This window comes from Condylostylus longicornis, unplaced genomic scaffold, assembly GCF_029603195.1.
Source record: "Condylostylus longicornis isolate FDR11 unplaced genomic scaffold, ASM2960319v2 ptg000119l, whole genome shotgun sequence".
Lineage (NCBI taxonomy): Eukaryota > Metazoa > Arthropoda > Insecta > Diptera > Dolichopodidae > Condylostylus > Condylostylus longicornis.
In genome coordinates, this window is record NW_026578087.1 from 13,981 (window position 1) to 40,995 (window position 27,015).

The following is a 27,015-nucleotide window of genomic DNA, read 5'->3' on the forward strand; positions in this document are numbered from 1 at the left end:
ACCTTTGCAGCAATTATGTAATAAAAAGTAATTATATTACTGGATTGCTTCAATGGAATATTCTAATAACATCATGTAATAATGCTGGTAATTAGTAAAATATTAAATTATGATTACTTTTAATTATGATTCTCATTATTAGATATTGGATGCATTATATTAGTTGGAATTTTGCTTATGAATGTTAATGAGAAAAATTACATTTCTCGTAAAAGTATGCAAATTACATTAAAAATTTCAAAAAAGATTTTTGCCAATTTTGATAATAATCTGAGGTCATGTAATCTTAAATTTCATTTTACGAAAAAGAAAACAATTAATTTTTCAATTTAGAACTTTGGGGAATTTTAAATTAGATTAATCTTGAATAAAAGTATTTAGTATTCAGAAAAATTATTTTGAAGTGCTCTTTGAAAAATATCATGAGAATGTGTCAAAACCAAAGTGACTCTTTGGTTGGTATTAAATTTTATATGTCATTATTATGTCAACAAGTAAATTATTCTGTTTTGGATATTTGATTTAAATTAAAAATGAACAAATTTTCAAAATTTTCTTGTAGACTGTTCACGTGTTAAATTTTCATTGTTGCCCAAAGTTCTAAAATCTATGTTGAAAATTCTTAAAATTTTTTTATTCATCTTTTTTAGTAATTTGTTAATAAAATTTTTTTTTAACTTCTCCCATATTTTGAATTGTTTGTTTATTAAGCACCGTTGTTTTGTTGTATTGGAAATTTTAATTTTTCTTATCACTGTCATTACCACATTTTTGACAACATTCATTTGGTATCTTTATGGGTCTTGTATTACCTGTACAATTCAATTCTGGGCATTTTTCTTTATTGCATGTTATTTCGGAATGTTTACATTGACATTTTGTACAATCATCTAGATTCCATATTTCATTATTTAATCTTCTACTACCTGTTGTGTCTATACATTGACGACGTTGACGTTTTAAATTATTTTTATTTTTATTTTTTTTATTATTGTTATTATCATTGCTACCATTATTATTGTTGCTGTTATTGTTACTGTTATTATTACTGTTATTACTAGTTGGATTACAAATTTGTTCCAATTTTTTTATTTTTTTACGTAATTTTTTCAATTCTTTTTGGAAACTTGATATTACTTCTTCTAATCCGCTAACACGTTCTTCATTCATTTCAAAAGTTTTTTCACCATCACTCTCACCATGATTTTTCATATCCTTTAGGGTGGTTGCCGGTGATGATGCTGAATTTTTAGCTGATCTTCTTTGACGTGAAAGTTGATGGTTTTGTAATTTTTGTTGTTGTTCATAATAAGTATGGGGTAAATAAGATTTTAATAGAGGTGGCGGAGATGAACATGAACCACAATCTTGCCAAAAGTACAAATTAATTCCAGGTATTTCAGTACAATTTTTATAGCCGCCTTGTCGAGATGGTAATATAAATACATTGTCTGTAGCTTCAGTAATATTATCACCATTGTCACAAAGTACTCTAGCCAAATTTGTTTGTTTAATTTCTAAGAGCTGTTCAGGCATAAAAACGGATGGATTTTCATAATAAAAACGATCACCATCTCTTAATTTTCGGAATTGTTCTACTAACAAGCAACGGAATAGTGGACCAACCTTTCCACCCTCAACTTGATCTTCTAAAATTCCTCCTACCCAGGGATCAATATTTGATGGATGTCCGTATAACTGTTTCAATTTAGTGCGAATTTCAGAACTACTTATTTCATTTCTTAAATCATCAAATGTGTTTGCATAAGAGAGATTGCAAAATCTTCGGTATTCATTATAATCTGGAATACCATGTTCGCGTCCCCTCTGAATATTAATTGAAGCTAAGTCTAAAGCAACAGCATGTGCAGTATGGAATAATTTTTCTGTAAGTTCAACATTAAGATTTTCATTTGGTTTTTTAAGTTTTGCTGGTACGGAAAACATTCCGCGCATCAATGGATCTACTCCACCTTCATATACTAATCTCCATGGAGCAAAAAATGCTTTATGTAAAGGTAAGTGGCCTTGTGGAATTTCTTGATAGCTCTCATTTAATCGACTTAGGATCGGATTAATTAGTGAATGTCCAAATCTCAATGCAACTGTAGCGAATTCATTTGATACACTTGGATTTATGTTTGGATTATACCCAGTATATTCTCCAAGCATCTGCATACCTTCATCACCCAAAATTAAAGGCAACCACTGCTTATATGTTATATGTTGCATTTGTGCCCCAACAATTTTTCTAGCTTCTTCATATAAAGTATCACCTTCCCAGTGAGGATTCAATTCTTTTAGTTTTCCAGCAATTCTGTTGTGTTCTCGCAACCAGATTGTGTGCATTGCTAACAAGGCTACTTGTTCGTTCACGCGAATATCTCCAGCAACAAAACAGTTTATGTTTGTTTCTGCCAAGTTACGCCTGCAGTCAATGCCATCTTGGGGAGCAGCGAATGGAAGCATATCTTTTTGTTTTGGAAAATGTACACCAGTTCTTAATAAACCATCTTCAGTTGTGATGTTCCTCAATTCTAGGGCAAATTCATTAGAATATCCATACACCTGAGATGCATCAATATAAGAAGTCAATTGATTTATTTGTTCTCGTGGTTGAACAGCATCAAAGAAAACGGAGGTCATACCAGATCCACATACAGCACTTGACCTTACCAAATCGATGCATCTACGATTTTTTATTCTTGGATCATTTGGAGGTACTTCTATTGGAAAACATGGCGCAGCATATTCACATGTTTTTTTACAATCAACTCCATCCCATGTTTCAGAACTTACTGATGGTAGAGCATGATCTAAATCATGATCCAAAAATTGTCCCCATTGCATTACCATATGTGTAATAAAATCATCTTCTGAAATAGTTTTTGTTGATATCAAAGATGTTGATACTAATCGTGCACTTGGTTTTTCAAAACCGTTATACATTTGATGTTTATTCCAACCAATCGGAGAGCTAAATCCATTTTCATACTGAGGCTGTAATAATCTTCGGAAACCAGTTAGTGAAGCACCCCATGTTGGATTATTTAAATTATTACAGGTACCGTCAGCAGTACGATATTTCGAATGATAACACATATCAGTACAATTTGGTTTTTCGCGATGTGCATTACAACCGGAAAGTTCAGCAACCAAACTCAAATGTTCTCTAGATAATATTTCTTTGTTTTCGTATTCAGAACTTGGAACTGTTAAATTTGCACCTTCATCAATATGTCTTCGTATATTAACTAAAGTTCGTTCATAAATTTCAGCTGCTCTAGCTAACTGACGTGCTTGCATATTTGGAAATCGAAAAACTCTTAATAAATCAGCATAATTAATTGGAGCATCTGCTGGTTTTTGACCAAATAATGTTTTAATTGTATGATTAATAGCCTGATCAATTTCTTTAGATGCTTCTGCGAATGCAATTCTAACGAATCGGTCACCGGGAGCTAGAACTTCGTTACTCCTATTGGAAGAAATACAATAAATAAAGAAGATGATGTTAGTAAATGTCTGATAAATATTATTCTACAAATTAAAAGGTGAAAAGACAAATATTTCAGACATTCTGTTCATTTCAATATAAGGACAGGAAAAATTTTAAGAACATAAGTGATTCGCAAAGTAAAGCATTTCATTTGTTTATTTTCTTCTGTAAGTGGTCAAAAGTAAATTCTGACCAAATCATTTAAGAACACATTCTCTCCGACAAGATATTGATAATTTTAATTTTTGTCCTGCTCAAATTTTAGGAAAAATTTCTACACTTATTGGGGCTTATTTATTTTAAAAATCTTAAAACTTTAATGGAATTTGCAAACATCGTTTAATTTAAAGGAAAAGCAAAGAAATAAAATAAACACATTTAAAAATTGAGTATCCCTTGAAAATTTCTGAACAGTACTTAATGCACATTGTGTTCCATTCTTCGTAAACATCTTAAGAAAACCTTGAAATTCTCTTTTTTGTATTCATATCTGTTTTTATTTGTTAGTTGTACATAGTTGTAGAAATCTATATAATACATAGATATACTTCACTTAATAGGATATAATGCTTAAAATGAGATCATAATAGCATGGGAAATCGAAGAAATCAAATAAGAGCTTCAGAGAAGAAAAGCAAAAAAAAAAGTGTAAAAGAAAGAAACTTAAATAAATTAAAGAACCGACAACAATAAATTAAAACCTTAGAAAAAAGAAGACAAGGAATAAATACAAAAATGTACTTTAGGATCTGAAAACCGTCTCAGGTCACAGATAAGGGATTTATTTTTATTTTTTCTTAAATGATATCATGTTCAGGGATATCATGGCTGTTTATAGTGTTCATGTACTTAAATAGAAAGAGAAAATAGTGAAAGAACGTGTACGACAAACAAACATATAGTTTTTATGTACAAGAAATTAATGAATTTCAAGATGAAATTAAAAATTTAGAAGTTTGCAAAATAACAAAGTTCTTTTCAATCCGCAATACACTTACTATGCAATTAAAAATATTGTCATTATAACTTTGAAAATTACAAAGAGTATTTTTCGGAATTTTTTAATTGTCAAGAATATTAAAAGTTTCTCTAATTAAAGTTGAAACTATCAAAGAATTTTTAAATGCATTTAAAAGGTAATAAATTTTAAGTTAAGTTTCATTGTTAAGGTGAGATACTTAAAAATTATAGTAAAATACGGGAAGTGCTTTAGGTTTCCGACGGAAAATGTCCTATAATTTAGTAATGAATTTAGTAAACAAAACCGAGTATATTAGAGTACTTCGAATTAAATGCAATTTTTTTTTATGTGCTGACCATGTGAACTTTTTTTATACTCTGCACCGCAGTTAATGGTATACCACCTTTAGTATAGAGTTTGTAGCCACTTAAAGGCGTCAACAGCAGTATGAAAATGTGTACATGAATTCTTGCTACGTCGATTTAGACATGTCCGTTCTTCCGTCCTTCAGTTTGCACGATAACTCAAAAACGAAAAAAGTGAACAGCATCAAAATTTCGAAAATTATTTATTTTCGACCAGGGACGGGGGCTATTATAATTTGACAAATTCGGACAACTGATACGGGTATGTGCTATTTATTTGCATGAAATTTGGCAGCCATCTGTTAAATTATTTCTCAGATAGGTTTGGACAGTTTCCAGTCCTCTTACCCAATTTAAAATAGTTCGAAAACTATTTGAGGTAACTGCATTAAATTTCTTACAGAATACGAAATGCAATTCATATGCACATCAAATATTTTGTTTCAGTCGGCTCACTATGTTTTCACTTTACCATGATGCTGCCATGGTGTAGGGTCACTGTCAGTTAAGGTCAACTGCAACTTTTCTAATTGCTTAGCCAGCATTCTCACACATTTTAACTTTAATTTTTGTAGTATTTATTTTAACATTGATTAAATTATAATATAAACTAGCGTATTTTTTGATTTATAGAACAAGTGAAAGACCAGAGAGTAAGGCAAACTTTTATATTGGAGCCCCATATTTTCTTTTAAATTTTTGAAACAAAATCTAATTATTTGTCAGTTTTTATTATTTTTGTTCCTCATCAGTTTGAAATCGGTAAATTACAAGGGTCATTTTATAAACTAAAAATTTTTATATAAACATACTGGTCTAACAAACACAAGCACTAGAACAATAACATGCATTAAAAAATTTTACTAAATTTTCGAATGTACACAATTTTCAAAATGTAATTTTTGCTTTTACATACAATGTAAATACAAAATTGAAAACTTTTTAAATAAATCATGTAAACTATGTATGTACATATATATGTGTCTATGTACATTGTACGTAATTAGAAATAAAATATGTAAGTACACATATTTACAAGAGTGTATTACAGAAAAGTTAAGAAAAAGTGAAATGCATCGGACCAAATAGAATTAAATTCTTTGTGGTCAGGCTTTTGTTGTTTTTTGGATTTTTGTTGTTTTTTTTTATTTGCCTCTTTAAGGATATGCGGTTTTTAATTGGAACTTTAAATGTTTATTTTAGTTTTACACTTCGTTTCATGTGTTTTCTGTTGTAGTTGTTTTGTTTTTGTGAATAAGGAACTAGGAATACGTTAGAAATAAATTGAAAGTTTTACCAATAATTTATGGAGAAATTCAAAACTATGGCAGAAAAAAAACTTTTATTTTAAAATTTAAATTAATTTTAAATGTTATCGATTGTTACAAAAAAAAAATATGTACTAAATTAAATTTAATGTGCATTGTGTATTTAAAATTTAAAAGTTTAACATTGTTGTGAAGAACAGAAAACAAACAGAAATATTATGGGACAAGTTATTGAACTGTAGTCAATTGTGAATGTTGAACAATGAAATATCAGTGATGATGGCGAAGCTATACGATTACGAACAAAGGGAATAATTTAACTTTTTAAATCTCAAATTAACTCTTATATATAACGTAATAGATATATTAAAAAATACAGTAATTAAATTTAGGCGCAGCGACTGTAGAAAGGACGTTTCATTTCATCCAAACTATAGCCATAGATGATTCATCTTGGGGCCTGAATACTTACGATAAATGATAATATGAAGTGAGTTTCGTGTCTCTGTATACTCCCATTTGTATGGAGACTCTTATAAATAGGCAAAACCATTTGTATGGAGACTGGTGTAATTATATCGTAACTGCGTGCGTGTATCAGGTATAAGTCCATGCCAGTGTCGCATTATATTAAACATGATTTGCTATCCTCAGAACGGCTTTCTCATAAATTTTTACATTTGTTTAATTTGATAAGTTTATTAGATATACGAGACGACCTGTATAGCTCACATATTTACTAATATTTTTAAGTCAAAAATTTTAATGCAACTCATTTAATTTATAAATTTCATAATATAATGTAATTGATTTGAAATAAAACAAAAATTCCTTGTAACAACACCATTACCACAATCTTATTTAATAACATACTAAAATATTTTTTGCCGAACACCATGAACACGTGTAAAAATCAAAAATGCACATAATTCAAAATTAAGAAATTAATAAATATTGACAATATTATGAAGGTAGGTACGCACTCAGTATCGGTGAGTCACAAAAAAAAATTTATAAAAATTTTTTTGTGAAATATTTCTCTTTAAATTCTACTCCTCTCTTGTTTTTTGCTTGTTTTCTCACTCTATAAATTTCTCTTTCAATTCTCAAAAATACTTATTTAAAAATCCAATATAAAGACATTAATATCCAAAAAAAAAAAATCTACATGCTTGTGTGAATACGTGTGTGTATTAAATTAATATTGTTATACATTTAAATCATATATAAGTACATAAAGAGTATAACAAAATGCTGCGTAATTTTAATAAAACGGTATTGTTTACGGATGTATTATGATTAAATATTCAGTAGGGATAATGTCCTTTTATATCTTTCCGGATGTAGCCATATACAAAAACAAATTTTCAATCAAAAACTTTTATACTCACATACATACAATATTATTTACAGTATGTATAAAAAGTTTTTGAATATGATGAATTTTTCGAATATACATACACATACAGATACAGGTATGGAGAGGCATTTTAAATCTCTATGAAAATTCGAATATGTCAATTTTTTTTTTTTGTAGGGTTTTTCCATAAAACAGGAAGGGTACATATTTGATTTCAGCTTTTTGAAAGAAAGTTTTAATAAAAATTTTCCATTTTTCTTGTTTCGTTGTTTGTGTACTTTGAATTGTAAATGCTCCTCCTGCCTCTTCCCCCTTCTTTGTCCATCGTATATGTATAAATTTTTTTTTGGCAATTTTTAGACCTTTCTGTGAATACTTTTCAAGATCTCTTTTGTATTTATGCGAATTTTTTTATGAACGGTTGAGTTGATTTTGGGCAGGTATATGTACATGTATATATATATATATATATATATATATATATATATATATATATATATATATATATATATATATATATATAATTTAGATAACTAATATGGTTGACTTACCAAAGCGTTAACGTATTTTCAAGGTTTTTTCTAATAAAATTTTTTTTTTGTTTTTATAAAAACGTTTGGGACAATAAAATTTATCAGTACATCACGTATAACACAGTATGTATACATGTGTGTACCTGTGCCTATCTAATATAATTTATTATTATATCTAGCTGTAAATATGTATATAAAATGTATTTTTTATATAATATTATGTTTTGAGGTTATTTTTCAAATAATTTTCTATTTAGGTTAAAAAATGCTTCGGTAGGCACACACACAATTTTGTTTTATTTTTCTTTTTTCATTATTTCTATTAGATAAACGAAAAATTAAAGAATAATAATAAAAGCAGATGTATATGTATATTTGTATATAGTACAAGGGTATTTATATGAAGCCAGGGTATTTATATGAAGTTCACAATATTAGAAATATTAAAAATATTATGAATTTTATAAAGATAAAATAGACGCGCCTAGATAACTCTCTGGTCCAAATATAATATATGCACATATATATATATAACACATTTCACATAATATCCATACATACATATATTTTTAAATCTCTTCAAAAGTATCCATTAAAACTCTTATGTATACTCCAATATTTTTATGAAATCTCAACATTTCACATCTCATCACCGCTGTAAGTCTTATGTTGTTTGAATGCACACACACACAACTTTGCAACATATCATGAAAATATTATTTATTTACTTTCATATAATATGTTACAAACATACAGACACACATATGTGAACAAATATTATTTACAAAATATTTTTTTAATATCTTTTTGTACACCCTATACTTTATTTGTCGCCATTTTAAAGATTTTATTTGTGTTTGGAATTCTAAAAAAAATGTATAGGATAACAAAAGCAGTGTTAAAAAATTACAAAAAAAAAAATAAAGCGAAATATTTTTGTGGTCCTTTAAAATATGTTAAGTTATAAGATGAGCTTTAGAATGAGATTTGATAAAAAAAAAATTTCCGGAAAATTGAGGTTGATTGTAAAGACACAAGTCAATTCATTTTGCTTTTGAAAACTCATGGTTTTTTTCTTATAATTTTTATAAAATTTGTTACAATTCAGTTACAAAATTAATTTTGATATTAACTTACTCAAATGACTTAATAAATTTGATTGTACTATGAATTTTTACATTTTTTATAAGATCTAGTGCAAAGCAATTAAATTTAAAGAAGAGTTGAATTGTAGCATAAAAATTCTACCCGCAAAATCATTTGTCTATTATGGTGCAACATATTTTCCTTTTATAATTTTGGACGAAGAAAATATCTTGCACCATAATGGAACACATTGAAGGAAGAGTTCCAAAAAAAAATTTTTATGTAGAATAATCCACCAAGTTCAATTAAATGCTAAAAACGAAATCTAGAAATAACGGCTTTAATGTAATTAGGACATAATTCAGCTTATTATTGTTAATTGCTGAATTATTTAATGCTGTAATATTACTGTAATTCCGACACTAGATATTCTACACAATATTTTAATACGCAACTCAGCTTATAAATATTAATTGCTGAATTTTATTATGATACCGTATCACTACAATTCCGATGTCAGATATTCTGTACAATATTCAATTTCGCAATTCAGCTTATAAACATTAATTGCTGAATAGTTTAGAAATACAGTACCACTATAACTTCGATGTCAAATGTAATGCACACTATTTTAGTACGCTAGATACTAACTTCTGAATTGTTTAGTAAATTCTTCAAAGTAAATTTGATCGGATTCGGAACTTTACTTTAACATAACATAAATATATTGTAAAGCCGTTTTTAACTATCTTTCATATACAACAAAATTAATTTTTTTTTCAACTTACTTTTGATGTTGGTTGGTTTATTTTCGTCGTTTCTTTTTATGTTTCTTTTTTTTTTGTGTTACTCAGTTGTTGGTATTTTTGTTACCTTTTGATTTGGAAAATAAATTTAATGAGAGCATAAGGATATTTTTGTGTATAAAAGTAGCACACAAGTTAAGCAGGAAACGAAAAAAAAAATTAAACTTTTTTTTTTATTTTTTTTTTTGCAAAAAGTTGAGCGAATATAATAAACTTCTGGAGAAGAAAAAAAAACGGTGGATGAAGACTTGGAAAAAAAAATAATAATTTTTTCCCTTGTTCTGTAAGCGCATATGAGCTAGTATTTATAACGAACACAGATACATTTAATATTATTTCACTAGAATGACTGTGTGTGATCGTGAAATATCTAGTTGTTGGTGGGGTTTAACGTACCTTAGTACTGAATTTTATATTGGTTTTGTTGCGGAGAAATAGATGAGGATTGTGTTGGCTTTTAAATCCGATTTAATGGTACATTTTTCTTATTATTCTTATGTTTTTTTTTTAGAACATCATTATTTTTAATTTTTACCTTGTGCTTAAAATTCAGTAGTCTATTTTAAAAATGTATTTTAAGATTTTAAAGAATTTTTTTCTTTTTTATTTTTTATTTTCTATGGAAAAATGTTTAAATTTAATAATTTGTTCTATATATGTATGTATACTTGTACTAAATAAATAGAGAAATTTTTACTCTAATTTATGACTTGATAAAACAAAATTAAATTATTAAAAACTTCATTGTTCAAATCCAATTGAATTTGCGATTTGTTGCGATTTTTATTTTGAACTTTATAGTCGAATTGAAACGAAATTTTCTATAAAATAAATTGAAACAATCCAAAATTAATAATCTTTAAAGTTTAAGTCAATCAATTCTTTAGAAATAAAATAGAAAAGGAAAATATTGGCTCGACAAATCAAATTCTACCATTTTCTTATATAATATTAGATAAGATTTTTAGGTGTGTAGTCAGCGGGCACACTCATTTATTTAAGTTCAAGAGTTTAATATTTGTTTGCTAGTTGTTGGAGTGAACGTCAGTTGAGAATATGCATCGTATTCTCTTTTCAGCGTCGTATTCTACTGAGAAGAGCAACTAATGCGTGGATACCTTTACTATTACAATTCAGGAACTTATCTACCCTCCATCATAATGAACCAGATATGATGATCCAATGCCATAGGTAAATAAAGAAAATGAATGAACGTCCTCGTGTCAGGGCTTTCATTTAGCTATTTGACAAATGACAACAAGGCTCTAGTTTATTGAACATTACGAAATTACATGTTCGGTGGAGAAATCTGAATCTTCACTGGGACATGGCAGAATATTCAAGATATAGAATATTTACACTTTGGAATTCACTTTCCGCCCAATTAAAATTCCGGAAATCTAGAAAGCCGTATACTTAACGTGAATTCGTCGTTTAAACGTCGGGGACACCTCAGCTGAATATCCCAAGTGGAATTCAGTAAGTAATCGATTCTCAATGTAGAGAATCAATTTAAACTCTCATCCAATTCCCAAACCCTCAATCTGTTAATTGATACCCGAAAATATTTTTATCAAGAGAACCTTGAAAGATGAAATAATTTCAATTTACATTCACCAAGAACATCAGGTATACGATGTTTATTAGGTTGATGACTACTTGCACAGTAACTGATCTAGTTAGCCGACAATCATTCCAGATTGAATGATAGTTTATTATTACAAACTGGTCGTAATTCTCTTCGAGGATTTTTCAAATTTTTAAGAACTCAGCTAAAATACCTAATCTTCCGCTTCTTTTTTCTTTTTATAACAATTTTACGTTACTTTTTAATCCCCGTTATCCTAGTTCCTGGTACAATGAAGTAGAAAACAAAGAACAAAATAAAAATTTTATAAGCTTCTTGCAAAAAATTTATATGGAGGGCGTTTAAGTTAACTAAATCCAAATCCGGTATACTTAAGCTGACTTTTTTTTTTATATGCGTGTATGTTACCTATGTCACCTTTTCTATTTACAAAAATTTCCTGATTTTAAATGGTTTCTATTCACAAATGAAGAAATTTCAAATTCATTCACTTTTTTTTCCTTTTTTTTTAATAACTTTTCACTCACAGATTTCCTTCCGTTTTTAAGTGATAGAGAATAGAGGATTTTGAAAATTTTTGTTTTCTTTTTTGCTCTTTGTTTTGTTGCTCTTCATTTAATCTAATTCAAATCCCAAACACATCCGTGTAAAATGTGCACGCCGATAATAATAGGACGTGGATGATTTATTACGTACGTGTACATATTTTGTTGGATTTACAAAAAAAAGAGAAGAAAAAACAAACTAAAGATGAAAATTTACCAATGTTTACGCTTTGAAATACTTTTGTTTTCGTTCTGTGCTTCAAATGGTTTTGCAGTTACAGTTAACTATGATATTAGTAAGGCACTCTTAGAATGCTCACATTTTCTGTTCTTCTATTTGCTTTATATTGTTTACTTTAAAGTCCTGGGAATTTTCTATTTATCTTTTTCTATTTTTATTTATTTATTTTTGAAAAATTCTCTGTGAATAGTGGGTGGCAAAATATGATTACGGTGAAAATATTGTTTTTTTTTTTCTTTCTTCTATCTTTTTCAAATATCTTTCACCTTGAATAGATTTTGTTGTCATCCTGTTCGTTAGTTTTGTAGTAATCATCCAAGGATAACACTTACATATATCCTTTAAGCGAGGTATATACTATAAGACTTTTGTGTGTTCTTCTTTTATTTATGTATTTTTCAGAGATCAGAGAACGCTGATGGTCTATAAATAAAGCTATGCATTACCCAGTAAAATTTAATGAAATCGGGATATGAAATTTTTTGTTTATTGTAAACTTTGTAATAATAGAACTTTATTGTTTACTTTTCATATTGATGAAATTCATTGTTTAATAAATCAATGTTGAAAATATGCAAAGAAAAAGGCAGTAAATTGCAAATGGATTGTATTTGTTTGTAGTTCTAAAGTTAGTCTTTCGTATAGAGAGATATGGATATGATTTTAAAAATGAAGTTATTGATAATGATTTTCATAAAAATTTTCAAATATGAATCTTGTAAATTCATATCTTGTTTCTTTGCATCTAAGGGATGAAAAGCGTTATATTTGTTTATTTTTGGATAGAAAGTTGATGTGGAATAGGAACGCACAGGAAAGGATGGTGAGGGTTATGATGGCGATCTTTATTTGCAAAATAACTGTGGGTATCTCCGTGTCTCTTGCATTGGTTGTACGTCTTTACGCTGGTCTGGTGGCTAGTAAATAATGGAAAAGGACGGAGGAAGGTGGAAAAAGTAGATGAAATGGTTTATAAAAGCGTGTGGGGTGCTCTAGGGGCCACGTCAGCTCATGGTATAGAGGTTTTGGCTGACCGTCAGAGAGGTACTAAAAAACAATGACGAGAAAGTGTGCCGCAAAGCTCTATGCTGCGGATTTCTTTAAATGTAGGAGGCATACAAACTCTGGAGGGTTATAATCTTTAAGTCGGTCGTCAACCAGGAGTCGGAATCAGATTTTTTGTTTGATTACGGTGTCTTGATTCACAGCAGAGAGGAATGGCCAGATACATTCTGTAGCGCCTGATGCTAAGAGCAATAGAAGTAAGTGAACAAACGACAAAATTACAGTCATCACTACGAAAATATTTGTAATATCCGCATATAAGTAGGGTTTATCCACTGAAAACAAGACTCTTACGATCTCAAATTTAAAAACCTTTGTAAACAAATGTAAATTTTGTAATTATTTTTATAAAAACCATTAAATTTCTCCAAAAGTTTCTCAGAAACATTCTTAATTTACCTGTAATAGTTTCGTAAACTTGTAACACTAAAAATTGAGGTCAATACCATTAAAAAAATTACTTTTTCTCATAACAAGTTTTTATTAAAAACTTTTACTCTTATTTTAATTTTCCAATTTTAATCCAAATTTCACATAACTAAGACCAACTATATTACAAAATAACCACAATTTTTTTTTCGAAAATAACTAAAGAAATCAAATTTAACTTTAATCATAGTTTTTCGGCTTCAATTATCATTTTATTTAAAAAAAAGAAAAATTTTGTTTTTATTCTAGAAATGCGTTTAATTTTGAAAATTTTTCTCATTTAATGAAAAAATCTTGATGAATTTCATTCCATTCTCATGTGATGACTTCGTTTTAATAATATGGAAAAACAATAATAACCACACATATAAACATAATATATGCATGCATACATATACGTTTTTACACTTTACATGTACGTACTTAGCTATGCAAAAGAAAGTGTTTGTGTGTGCGAAGGTAATAATAAAGTCAAAACAAAATAATTTTGCTTTTGTTTCTATTACGAGCACAAGAGAGAGAGAAGATCAACGAAGCATTCAAAATACAAACAAAAAAAGGATATAAAAACCAAAAAAAAAAATATTGTTTTTGTTTCGTAAAATTCCTTTTTCGGCTCCTCTTCCACAATTTCTTTCCTATAAAAGTGTTTATCCTTCGAATACAACCTACACGCATCACAAAATACATATTTAACTTTTTGCGTAGCTTTGCATTGTTGTAGGTTTTTTTTTATAAAAAATAAGGGAATAATAATCATGATTTTTCATTTTTATTTCTCTCTGGTACACAAAAGTAGATAAAAATTCTTAAAATTCTGAAAATGGACACATAATTTTTTCTTTTTTTTTTCTTGTATCACATTTATTATTAACAATGTACAATATATTGTGTGATGTTGAATAGTCAATTACCTTTATTTAAAAGAAAATTAAAAGGAAAAACAAGAAGAAACAACAGAAGAAGAAGAAGAAAACGACTTATCACTTCAATGGAATTTGGGGCAAAAATATCAGAATAGAAAATGATTACCACCCAAATAGACTAGAAACTTGACAATATTAGTTAATTTTTAATATTATAAAAGAAAGAAGATTGACAGTACGGTTGTTCTATACCTTACCGAAAAGAAAACAAAAAAAAAAAAAACCAAAATGTCAGTTATCTATTGTGTAATGAAAAAACAAAATGAATTTTAACAAAAACAATTTTTAGCCCAGAGAAGAAGAAATGCAAAAAATGAAAAAAAAATGTCAAAATTTTGAATGAATGATGGAACGATTCCAGGGGTAGAAAAAATAATAAAAATTCAACACGATGAGATTTGCGTTTTTGCTTTTTGTTCTATTTTTCTCAATTTTCCCCCAAAACTGATATGGTCATGGTTATGGATGGTTTAATAATATGTTCAGAGATAATATTCATCATATAAATCATAAAAATTTTATATAATGGGTGTTTTTTTTCGATATTTCATTTGACATTTGACAATAACTGTCACTATTCTGTTTGTTATTTCACCAAGAAGAAAACGAAAACCAAAACAACATTCCCAAAATTAAACGAAGCATTCATAAAAAATACCTTATATAAGCAATTAGTTTCAAGTCTCGATTCTCGAACCTACTGATTGGTCATCGAAATCATGTGATTTGACATTTCTAAATTATTTACTTTGTTAGTTGTGACTGAATTTTTCTTGTGTTTATCAATAATTCGGCAAATATATTACAAGTTTAGAAACAAATATTGAACATATTATTGATGATATTCTGGCTGACATATGTGAAAAAGTGACACATAATTGAAATACCTAAAACGTTGTCATGTTCAACACTTACACAAAAAGGAAAAAGGCAAATTAAATGAAGGTTTTTCTCTGAATTTAAAAATAAAATTTTTAAAAAATCACCTATTATCTCCGTACCCCGTATATCTGCACATGCATATATACACGTGCTATTACATTTTACAGGTTAATTTTTTTTAAGTTTTATATTCGATAATAAAAAAAATGTAAAAAAAAAATTAGGAATGGTTAATTTTTTATTTGAATTCTCTCTGATGTCATAATGATGTAATTGACATTTACAAAATACTAAACATAAAAGAGAGTGTGTGTGTGTGTAATTTGTATTACACTCAAAAAAAAATATTACTACATTTGCTAAAGTTTTGCATGCTCCTAGTTATAAAAACTGGTAGAAATCGGGATAGTGCGAAAAAATAGCATTTTCTGTCATGTTTTATTGCACTGAATTATTAACATTAGTTGATATTTTTTTATCTGATGCTGCTAAAAAATACAAGCCGTTTTCGTTACTGAGAGCCATATATTTTTGTCGATACAGCATAAAATTTTATTGTTTTCAGACTTATTTATTTCACTCAAGACTACGCAACTTGACTCTGTCAGATATGTATTATTAGTGTTACAGTCAGTGATTTTGCAAATATATAATTAAAATTTTACAGTTCTTATAGTTATTTATTTTATTGATAGCGATGTAATTTGGCTCTGTGTCTATATATTATGTATACTGCAGTTAGGGATTATTGCAAATGCAGCATTAAAATTTGATTGTATTAACAAATATTTAAATCATTAATACCAATTTAATGTGGCACTTTTTGCAACCTATTACCTCTGTTTCAATTGGGGATTTTTGCAAACACAGATCTAAATTTTTACTACTTTTACAATTATTTATCCCTATAAAAGCAATGTAATATAACTCTATTACTTAAATAAAATGGACTATTCTGACATTTATTATAACTAAAAGAAGTGAAACTAACAATAACCTTTGGTTTATCATTAAATTTTTATTGGTACACAAAATAGACATTTCACAGAATCAAATTATTTGGTTGTTTAATATTTTTCATATACTAAGTTTTACATTCTTTTCTTTTAAACAATAATCCTTATAAATATGAATTACCTATTTAAATGAGAGTTTTGCTTAATACGAGTAACGTTTGTGTTTTAAAAACTTTTCGCAAAGTGCTGAGCTTGAAAGATGACGTTCATGTGTCTTGCAAGAACACAAGTTCTTGATTAGGTGAAGATATATTACCACTATTTTCCGATGAAAAATCTGATATTGTAGCACTGCCGCTTTCCACGATTTCAGTTGCATAAGTATTTTCCGAAATACTTCTTGCTGATGGCGTTGGATACTGAAACATAATATGCATTTTAAATTAATTACTTATAAAGAATCAACGAAATATTTGTTTTCACCTGCATATTTTTATATTTTTCAACGAACTTAGCCCAAAATATTGCTCTTATTCCTTGTTTTTTAATTAAATTTAAAACTCCATGATATTCCAAGCTCTCAAAAGCTTCTTGGTTCAGCTCTTCCTCTAATAATTTTTATTAGAAGCATTTTTATGAAAAAGAAATAATATTGTTAATAGTATATATTACGTAATTTTGTAATCGTAATAATATATTACGATGTTTAACTTTCACTATATTATTATAAAACTTAATTGATGTTTTATATAAAAAGAAATAATACTTACATTTTAAAAATTTTTGATATTTTTTAACAGCACAATATTATTGCGCACTATAAACGTGTCCGCTCATGTTTCTGATTCTATGAAAACTAAAAATCTGATGTAACCTTTTATGTATTTTTGGATAAAAAAAGAACGGGATTATTAACATTTACTTGTATTTGCAACAATTTGAACAATTGCTGTCATGTTTATCAATACAATGAAATGTTACATTTTATTTCGGGAATTTTATAAAAGAACAAATGGTAATGATCGAATATATTACCAGTATTTTATTTTAGCCTTTACAATCATGTTTTTTACAGCATCACAAAAAATATAACTGTCACAGCTATAATTAAAGCTGCAATATTGTTAGTTACCCATGTAAAGTTTCAATATTAATAAACTAATTTTAACACATTTTATTATAGCTAAAGCAGGTATGTTTTTTTGTAAGGATGCAGAAAAACATGGACATAACAGCCAAAATAAAATACTGATATGATAAGAACATATACATATACCTTACACACACATATATATGCTCAATTAATAACTCCATACTCATATTCAACTTCCGATTAATGATATGTTCTTTTTTAATTAAAATTTGTAAATTTTATTTACTTACCTTCAAAAATAGGTTTTAATGAACTATTCTTCCAATTATTTTTTAAAAAATTATCCATTTTTACTGTCTTTAATTTTTATTTAAAAATTTTTTTTCACCTTAATTTTCACTTTTAACTTCTATTTGCATATACTCCAATCGAAATATTTGAACTACTTCTTACGCATGATAATTCAGTAAAATGTGAAAATAGGTATTGTAATAAATAATACTGCAAATTTAATATAGCATTTTCTTTCTAGATTCTGCATATAGGAAAAGATAGCTTTATAACTGACCAAAATTTCAGCATATGTTTTAGCTATTATAGCAATTTTTTATTACTACAAAAACAAATAGTGAGACTTGTAAGTAAATATGTTCTATTGCAGAAACAGTCATAATTTTAAGCTAAATTTTCAATGTTCCGCAGTAATTTTAGAAATGTCTTGTTTGCCATGTACACATGAAGAATCTCATAGGGGCAGTTAAAAATGTAGTCCTAAAATCTAGCTACATTTTACATGTCTTAAATCAGCTATGTATATCACTACAGAATAAATATGTATTCCATATGGAGGCAGAAATATTGTTAATTTTGTTATTTTTTTTAGCAACTTCAGATATAAAGTTGTAGTTATGTTTTTTGGCTACGAAAATAGTGATCATTTTTTTCAGTGTAGGTGAATATTAAAAGAGACATGAAAAAGTGTATTTTTTTTTTTTTGTTTTTTTGAAAACATTAAGTGTAAGTACACAATAATAACGCTCTTTAATCATCCGAGAGACATTAAATATATATAAAAGATTAAAGGTTAATGATTGTAGCAATGTTTATTTCCCTAATAAAAGAGAAAAAAATCTGTAAAATCCTAATTTATATTGTATATGTACACGCGTTCGCATCTAAATAAAGCAAATGAGATTTTTAATATTTTATATATAATAGGTTTGTATGTTATTTTTTTCCCAGCATTGAGTTTTTTCAGAATTTTTTAAATTACTGGGGATGCGAGGATTGCAAAATGTTAATTATTAATGTAATATTAATTATAGGTAATTTAGGAAGGTCCGGGAAATTCGATTGAAAAATTATTTTATACTTCTTACTTTCCTAAGGCACTAGATTTCTTTCCACAGGCCATCATGGCCTATGATTTCGTTTTATTTTAATTGTTAATTAATGGTTCATGGAATATGGTGGAATATGAACTCATGGATGTGGTGGAGTATTGAAACTTGATTAAGAAGTAACATGTTTGTTACTTCTTAAAAGAAAAAAATTGATTTCCTTCTGAATGGCTTTGAGAATGTCGAATATGGAATGGCTTCCTAAAAATCCCATTCCGGAAGGGATTCATTCAATATTTCTGGAAATTACCACACATGTATAAAATTATGGCTAAAATTGAAATTAGGGAGATGTGAATTGCAATATGAAGTATACATTACGATTACAAAATATGCCTCCGGATACAATGGTAATCAGTGAACTACCTAGTAATAAGTAAACTGGAAGATACCACCAGTGAATAATAAAACATCTAGCAAGTTTATTTGTATTGAAGCTAGTTAATGGACGATGTTTTGAAAAATTATTAAAGAATAGACCTTCTTCGGTTTCAAAAGATTCGGATTAAAATGCAAAAACTCTTTAAAATATTTTTTTAAATAAACAAATTGGCTAACTATCATTTTCATGTACCTTAAAAACATGCGAACAAATTAGAAAAGCCAGACGTCTATACCACATATCAATGAAAACTTTTGTACTAAAAATTGTTTTGCAATAAAACTTTACATACAGTATTCATTATCCAAATCCAGACTGCATACACAAACACACACCAAACTGCTCATATCATACACTCGTACACTAAAATTCAAGCTCTTATCTAAAAATACTTGCAGTATGTTGGAGTAATTTATATAGACACAAAATACATCCTTGCATTTATGTTAAAGGAATAATGCACAGCCGTATAGTATGAGAACATTGTAAGGAAAAGCCAAGACAAAGTTTTCATGTTAAGATTTAAAAATTTTTTCTTTCTTTTTTGCCTTTTTGTTCATTTTATTCAAAAAAAATTTAAAAAATCTCTCAAGTGATCACTTCATTCGAATAATGTGCAAAATATTTTCAATAGGAAAATTTTTTTTTTATGTAAACTTTTATTAGTTGAATTAATTGGAATTTATAATTAATTTTATTTTTAAAAAATAATAAGAAAAAGAAAAACAAAAGAGAAGAAAAATAGTAATAATTTTTTTATTATCCTTTTCAGGATATTAAAAAAATAAAATATTAATTTTTTTCTATTAAAAATTATTATAAAACTATTTTGTATTATTGAAAACTTCATGAGATGCCATGTATGAGGCACACTAAATATCGCTCTATCAATCTAAAACTTGAATAACTCAAAAAACATAATTTTCTAGAAAAATATGACAATTTGCACGGAAAATTTTTTAACTACTTTTAATAAAAATTTCATCTTTTTAACGAAAAAATTAGGCGTAAGGGAACAAATCGCTTATAAAAATTAAAATAATTTCAATTTGTCAAATCTTGTGGCGTTGTTGTTACTACTGTTTCTAAGCGACAAACTAATGCTCTTATCCTAATTCAAATTTTACAAAGGAAAAATTTATACTGTTATAATTTGATAAAAATTAACGAAGGGAGAGGGGGGGGGGGAGTAATATACTCATTTTCGAACTATATTGAAAAAATCGGTCTCAAATTTTTCCTTCATATAAATAAATGCTATTAGCACAAATGTGTCGGTTTGCTACCGTTTTTTAAGTCACCCGTTTTTTTGAGAAATCTATCTAAATCCTTGATGCCAATCTGCTATATTTTGTCTAGTTTTAGTCCCATCATGCATGCTCTTTTCCATACAATTTATACAATTTATATATCCAGTAACAAATATGGGTTATTGTGCGATTGTACAATATATTGGACTTAGGATAGTTCTGATTATGAAGATGACCATCTTCATTTCCATATATTTAGGCATCTGTATATTATTTTTACCCACATATGACTATTGAGCTCTACAATAAAAACCTAAACTATAATCTTCTAATATTAAATTTAATACAGAATTGCTCTTAAGTTATTTAGGTTTCATCTTTTACGACAGTAAATTTCCAATAAAAAATACGAAATATTTTTTTTCTTTTTTTTTGCTTTGTGCTAAATTAGCAAAAATTTTAGAAGCCCAAATCTAAAAAATAAAAAAAAAAATTATTTTATTTTTTATTATTACCGTTTTTATTTTGATTGTTGTTTTTTTACAGTTCAGAGATATTTAAACACATAAAAACCCTTAAATTGTGTTGGGAGTTCTCTTTAAAAAAAAAACCAAACAAAGAGAAAAATAAGAGAAAAAAAGGACTGATTATTTTCATCATCAAATTTTCTCTTCCATTTTTGTTTTTTTTTTTATTGTAAACTCTGGCCTGCGGGAGAGGGGGGGGGGGGAAGGGTGGAAGATGCTACTAAGCATGGAATGGTTAAACTTTATATACGGTTTCAGAAACCCATGTATGTTACTTTTTTTTTCGTTCTTCCTCTTTTCAAAGATAACTGAATTTCAGGATATTATTTTATTGGTATTTACACTATTAAAGAAAATGGTTCAAATCATAAATACCTTACCTTTTTATTTATATAAAAAAAAAACTGAATCCTATTCTATGCTGTCTTGCATAACCAACACAAACCTTAAGTCAGGAACAAAAAAAAAACAAAAGGGGCGAAAAATCTTTTCTTCCAGTGAGAGTTCTTAGCATTAAAATTTTAGTTTCAAATAATTTTATCTTCCTTCTTGTTTTCGTTTTCTGTCCAGAGTGTGTGTTGGTACTTTTTTTTTAAAGAAATTATTTGATTCCCAAGGTATTTAACAAACAGAACAAAAAAAAAGAAAAGTTGCATGTGTAGAAGAATACAATATGCTTGTGTCTGTGTAGAAGTAACGCTCATCCTAACAGAAAAACTTCGACTGACTTACTTTTTTTCGGAAAATATGTTTTATTTCTTATTTAAAAATATTAATGATTGTTGATAGAGAGTTTCCTAAAAAAAAAAACATCTCAAGGGTCTTTAATTTTATATGGTGAAAAAAGGGATCAAAAGAAATTTTTATTGTAATTCTTTTTTGTTTATTTTGTTGTTATTTCTTAAAATTTTTCACATTTTAGAATCTAAGACTAAATTTTTATGATCTATAATAAAAAAGCAAAGTAGAAATATAAATTTTAAGAACACTTTTGTATTGAATTTAAAAAATCAAATTGATTGTTTAGAAGAAAGAAAAGTCAAGAACAAACTGTAATTATGTGTTAACAAATTACAGGATTTTCATTATGGAGCTGGCATAGGTTACATATTGCACTGAAATGAGAATGATAACAAGTTTCTTTTTCCGCATGAAAACTCTTTATTTGAAGTAGGAAAGAATTTAAATGAAACTATTGTCTTCTCAAAGAACGTTTCCGAAAAAAATTGCCACAGAAGAAAAAACTTGAGAAGTTTACTGAAAATGTTACAGAAGACTATGGGAATGCATTTTGAACATGCAATTTAGGAGATTAGCCAGCTTAGCTAACATACCTAAAAAATTGTAAATTTGTTTTTTAGTAGAATCGGATGGCACATTTCTCTGAAAATTTCACCAGTCAACATCAGTTCTATCCTTGAATCCGTGCCATAGCCAAAATAAACTCACATATAAAATTTCATCAAAATCGATTCAGCCGAACTTGAGATACGCGCGTGCATACACAGACCGACATACTGAGAGAACGACAGACCAACATCTCTCTAAAAGTAGTTTATTTACGTTTCCCTAGAAAAAGTGCGTCCCCACCGAAAACTCGACATCCAAAATTTGAAGCCATCATATAGTCGGCCTTTTTGTATACAATGCAGTTGGTAGTAAAACAATACCGAAGACTGAAGTCATATTAAATTGTAGAGGGGAGTAATTATTAATTTTGCTGCCGAATTTTGAACAATAACTCTCTTTTCTCGCTATTTTTATTTTACTGATCAAAAATGTGCTACAAAAATTTTTGTTAAAAAAAATTCTCTCTCATAAATTTCCTAAATCCTAATTTAATAACATTTTGATAAAATATTGTTTACGTTTGAGAAAAAAATTCCAAATTTATAAAAGAAAAAAAATATTAAAAAGAAAATAGCTATAAATGCATTTTTAACATTAATTTACATAAAATATAAATTGCATATTTATTGGCGCATGCTAAAATATTCAATTTTTTATGACAACAAAAAAAAATTTTTTTTTCACATTAAAAATAAATTTGAATAAATTTTTTACATAATTTCTCTCTCTCCCTCTCCCTCTCTCTCTCTGACTCTTATTTTTCTTTTCCTAAATAATTTCTATCTCATCTAGTTCACTCTTTTACTTTTTTTTTTGGTTTTTTCTTTTTATCATCTCATTTCGTATACTTTAGATTGTACTTAATTTGAATAATGATAATTTAAATGAAATCTCGCCAGTCTGTCAAAGCAATCTAGATAATATGACTTTAATGATAATTTAAAACGACAAAATAATAATAATAAGGATAAGAGTGGAAAAAAGTAAAAGCAAAAAGAAAACAAACAAATTATAATAAAAATTTTAAAATTATTGTAATAATTTTTAAGGATATTTTAATAAAGATTTTATACTCTCCAGCTAGACTGTTATTGTCAGGTTGAATGGAATTTTAAAAATTTTTTTTTTTTTTTTTAATGAATGAGTCTAAATATTAACAATAGGAAATTTTAATTAGTTTTGTCTCAATGAGTTTTATAACGCGAGCAGAATTGCTTTTTATCTCCTCTCTTATTCTCTATAATTCAATTAAGATGACAATATTACATATATTAATTGAATTGAATTATAAAATAAAAGAGAAAATGAAGGGAAATAAAAAATTAATTAATTTCTTCTTCATTATTATTGTTTTGAATTATTTCAGATATGAATTTATTATGGTTATTCTTAAGTTTAAGATCCAATAACAATAATCACGATGTTAATGAGAATCATAACGATTTATCTCAATAGTTTAGAGAAAATTTTCATCTCATTTAAAATATTTATGATAATGCGTTTTTGGATTTTGGCAAATTTAATATTCATTTCAAATTTTCTCTATAATTTATGAAATTAACTGTGAAACGTCTTAATAACGAACAGTTCAAACTCAATTTTTTAACTAACTTCACAACTAACATCCATTCTCTTAAGAGAAAATTTATTCGCTTCTCTCAAACTAACAGTGTTGAAATAAGTAATTAAGAGCAAAAAAAAATTTATTTTCATTGGAAGCATCAGTTTTATTGAGTCGAACTTCACACTGAATTTGGTTCACAAATCATGTCATACTGTTTGTATAATATCATACAGTAAGAGCAATGCAATCATACAATACACATTAATTTAGATATGTAATCAAAAACAAGTGAATGAGTTTCATTAGAAGCATCAGCTCAATCGATTCGAGTCTGACACTGAATTTAATTTACAAACCATGTCAAACCGTTTGTTTATCATACATACATAACAATACAAGCACACAACATACAGAAATTTAGTAAAGTAATTAAGGACAAGAGAATGTGTTTTCAGTAGAAGCATCAGTTTAATCGATTCGAGTCTGACATTGAATTTAATTCTCAAATCATGTCATACTAATTTTGTATGTCATACAAAATAAATAATACAATCAAACATCACACATCAACAAACAGCAATATCTTCATATTAATCTTCTTTTGACTGTTAATCATCATACCATTTGCGAAACAAAAATAAAATTGAACTGAAAAACCTTTAAAATTTTCCCTTTCAAACGTTTACACTTTTGATTTTACTGTTATTAAATTTTGGCTCAAATTTTGTTTGAAAGCCTTTTATTCACTTTTGTTTTTCAAATTTTTTTTTTTGAATCCTGTTCCCCAAAAATATTCTTCTATTAAGTCGAATCATCTGTGTACACTTTTGATTTTATTCCAAAATGTCCTTGGTTTTTTCATTTGGTTTTTTGCCGAAACTCTCAACTTAATTTTATGTGAAAAAGGAAGCGCATTGTATAGGGCTCCTATTTTTATTACTCAAACATTATTTTATATATAAAAAATTTTTTAAAAGTGATGATAAAAGGGATAAATTGGGTGAAATTCTTTTGTTTTTTCATTTGTATGAGAAATTTATAAAATAAATATTTTTCTATAAAATTTGTAATGAGTGTAAAAGACTTGCGTTTGTATGTGTAAAAAAAAATATGTACACGAATATAAAGATAGGATAAGGATAATAATATCGCCGTGGGAAAAAAAGGAGTTTTTTTTATGATTATTTCTTTGTTCTCGTTGTTTTGCTATTTTTTTTCTCTGTGTTTTTTTATGTAGGGATTATGGCCTTGTATACAACAATGCAAGGATTATTATTTTTTTTGTTGTCTTTTCCCTTTTGGTAACTATTGTTATTGTCATTTTTATTGTTTTCGTTCTATTTTTTGTTTTTTTGTGTACATAACATTTTTATGACCATAAGGGAAATCTTCTTCATGTTAGTTAAAAAAATATATAGGCAACAATTTCGCTTACATGTAATTTAAGTTTGAGTTTTTTTTTTCCAAAAAAAATTATTTTTTTCGTACTTCTTATGTTTCCAGGAAAAACTAAGAGCTTTTTTTTTTGGACATAGTTTTAATTTTTCTTGCTTGCTTTTTTATTTTTAGTTTGTCATCTTTGTGCCCCAGTTTTCAGTTTAATTTTAGGTTTTTGAAAAACTCAAAACTATAATTTCTGAAAAAAAACTAAAATAAAGTGGCAATAATTCAGGGAGAAATGTTTCTGTAATAATGTAGGCAGATTTTATGCAAAAGAATAAAATTAATATCCTTTTTTTCTTCTTGTTGGCTTTATGTTTCGCCTTCCTTCCATTTCATTTAAATGTATGGTTAGTTTGTAAGTTGAATTCATGTTCTTCTTGTTTCTCACATCATGTTCATGTCGAAGGATTATTATGTGGTGTTAAATATATTATTGTACATGGGATTAAAGTATTAGTAAAGAAAACTAAAAAGAAAAGCCAGAAAGTTATTTATAATTTTTTTTTGTTTGGAAAAAGTTTGGGTTATTTATAAAAAAACGACAAAACAACAGTAGATTTTCTCTGAGTGTATACAGGGATAAAGGAGAAAAACCCCTAGATAGTTAATATGTTAATCACTTAAAACTGGACTTTTGAGTTATAGTAAAGTTGAGGCTTTGTAAACAAAACAAAAATTATTATAAAAACGTGATTCTCTTGATGGCACTTAATTGAGTTGTTTTTGGAAAATAAAGAAGAGAAATCCCTTAATTCATTTTTAACTTCAATAACATTAAAATTTATTGTTACTAGTTTTTAAAATAAATTTTCTTAATCTTTTAAGTTATTAAAATACAAATTAGTTATAAATGATTTGTTACTGAGGTCGATTTGAAATATATTGCAAAATTTGTGCTATTCAGGCAATTAGAGCTTTATTTTGTTGAATAAGCCGTTTAAAACAGACGACTAAAATTTCTGCATTTGAAAAAATTCTACTCTGTAATTTCCGGAGATAATCAAGAAAGTATAGCAGAATATGATCCTTTGTTGGAAAAACGAATTCAATTGATCTTTGTGATTAGAATTCGGAACAAAATTTCAAACCATCAATTTAACAAACATTTTAAAATAAAGGCATATCGCATGACTACATTCTATAATTCACTATTTTTTAAGCTCTTTTGAAAATATTTTTCGATTTTCATTAGATTTTCATTAGTACCGCATATTACTATGTTTGCAAAATTTGATTGCAACCGAAGAGAGACTGACACTTTTGCCACACCGAAAAATTTTAATTATGACAATTTATTGGATCATACCCCACTTTTTGAATTTATTGGATAAAAGTTAAATTATGTATATCAAAATTTCCATTTATTTCTTAAATTTCAGTTTATTTCCATCCCCATTTCGAGCTGTAAAATTTCAGGAAGAAATAAGTATACAATAAATATGGCAGAAATTTAAATATTGTACTTAAATACCGCAGTTTTAGACTATTAATAATAG

At 27.3% G+C, this 27,015-nt stretch overlaps 1 protein-coding gene across 2 annotated transcripts in view; it reads right to left on the reverse strand.

The window, feature by feature from the left end:
- Positions 1-463: 463 nt before the first annotated feature.
- The window catches only part of LOC129614797 (peroxidasin), a 139,527-nt gene continuing 112,975 nt past the window's right edge, over positions 464-27,015 (reverse strand). For both annotated transcript variants that reach the window (XM_055529672.1, XM_055529673.1), the window contains one exon: positions 464-3,478. In XM_055529672.1, coding sequence (XP_055385647.1) covers positions 739-3,478 — 2,740 coding nt within the window. In that variant the 3' untranslated portion in view covers positions 464-738. The remainder of the gene's footprint in view (positions 3,479-27,015) is intronic.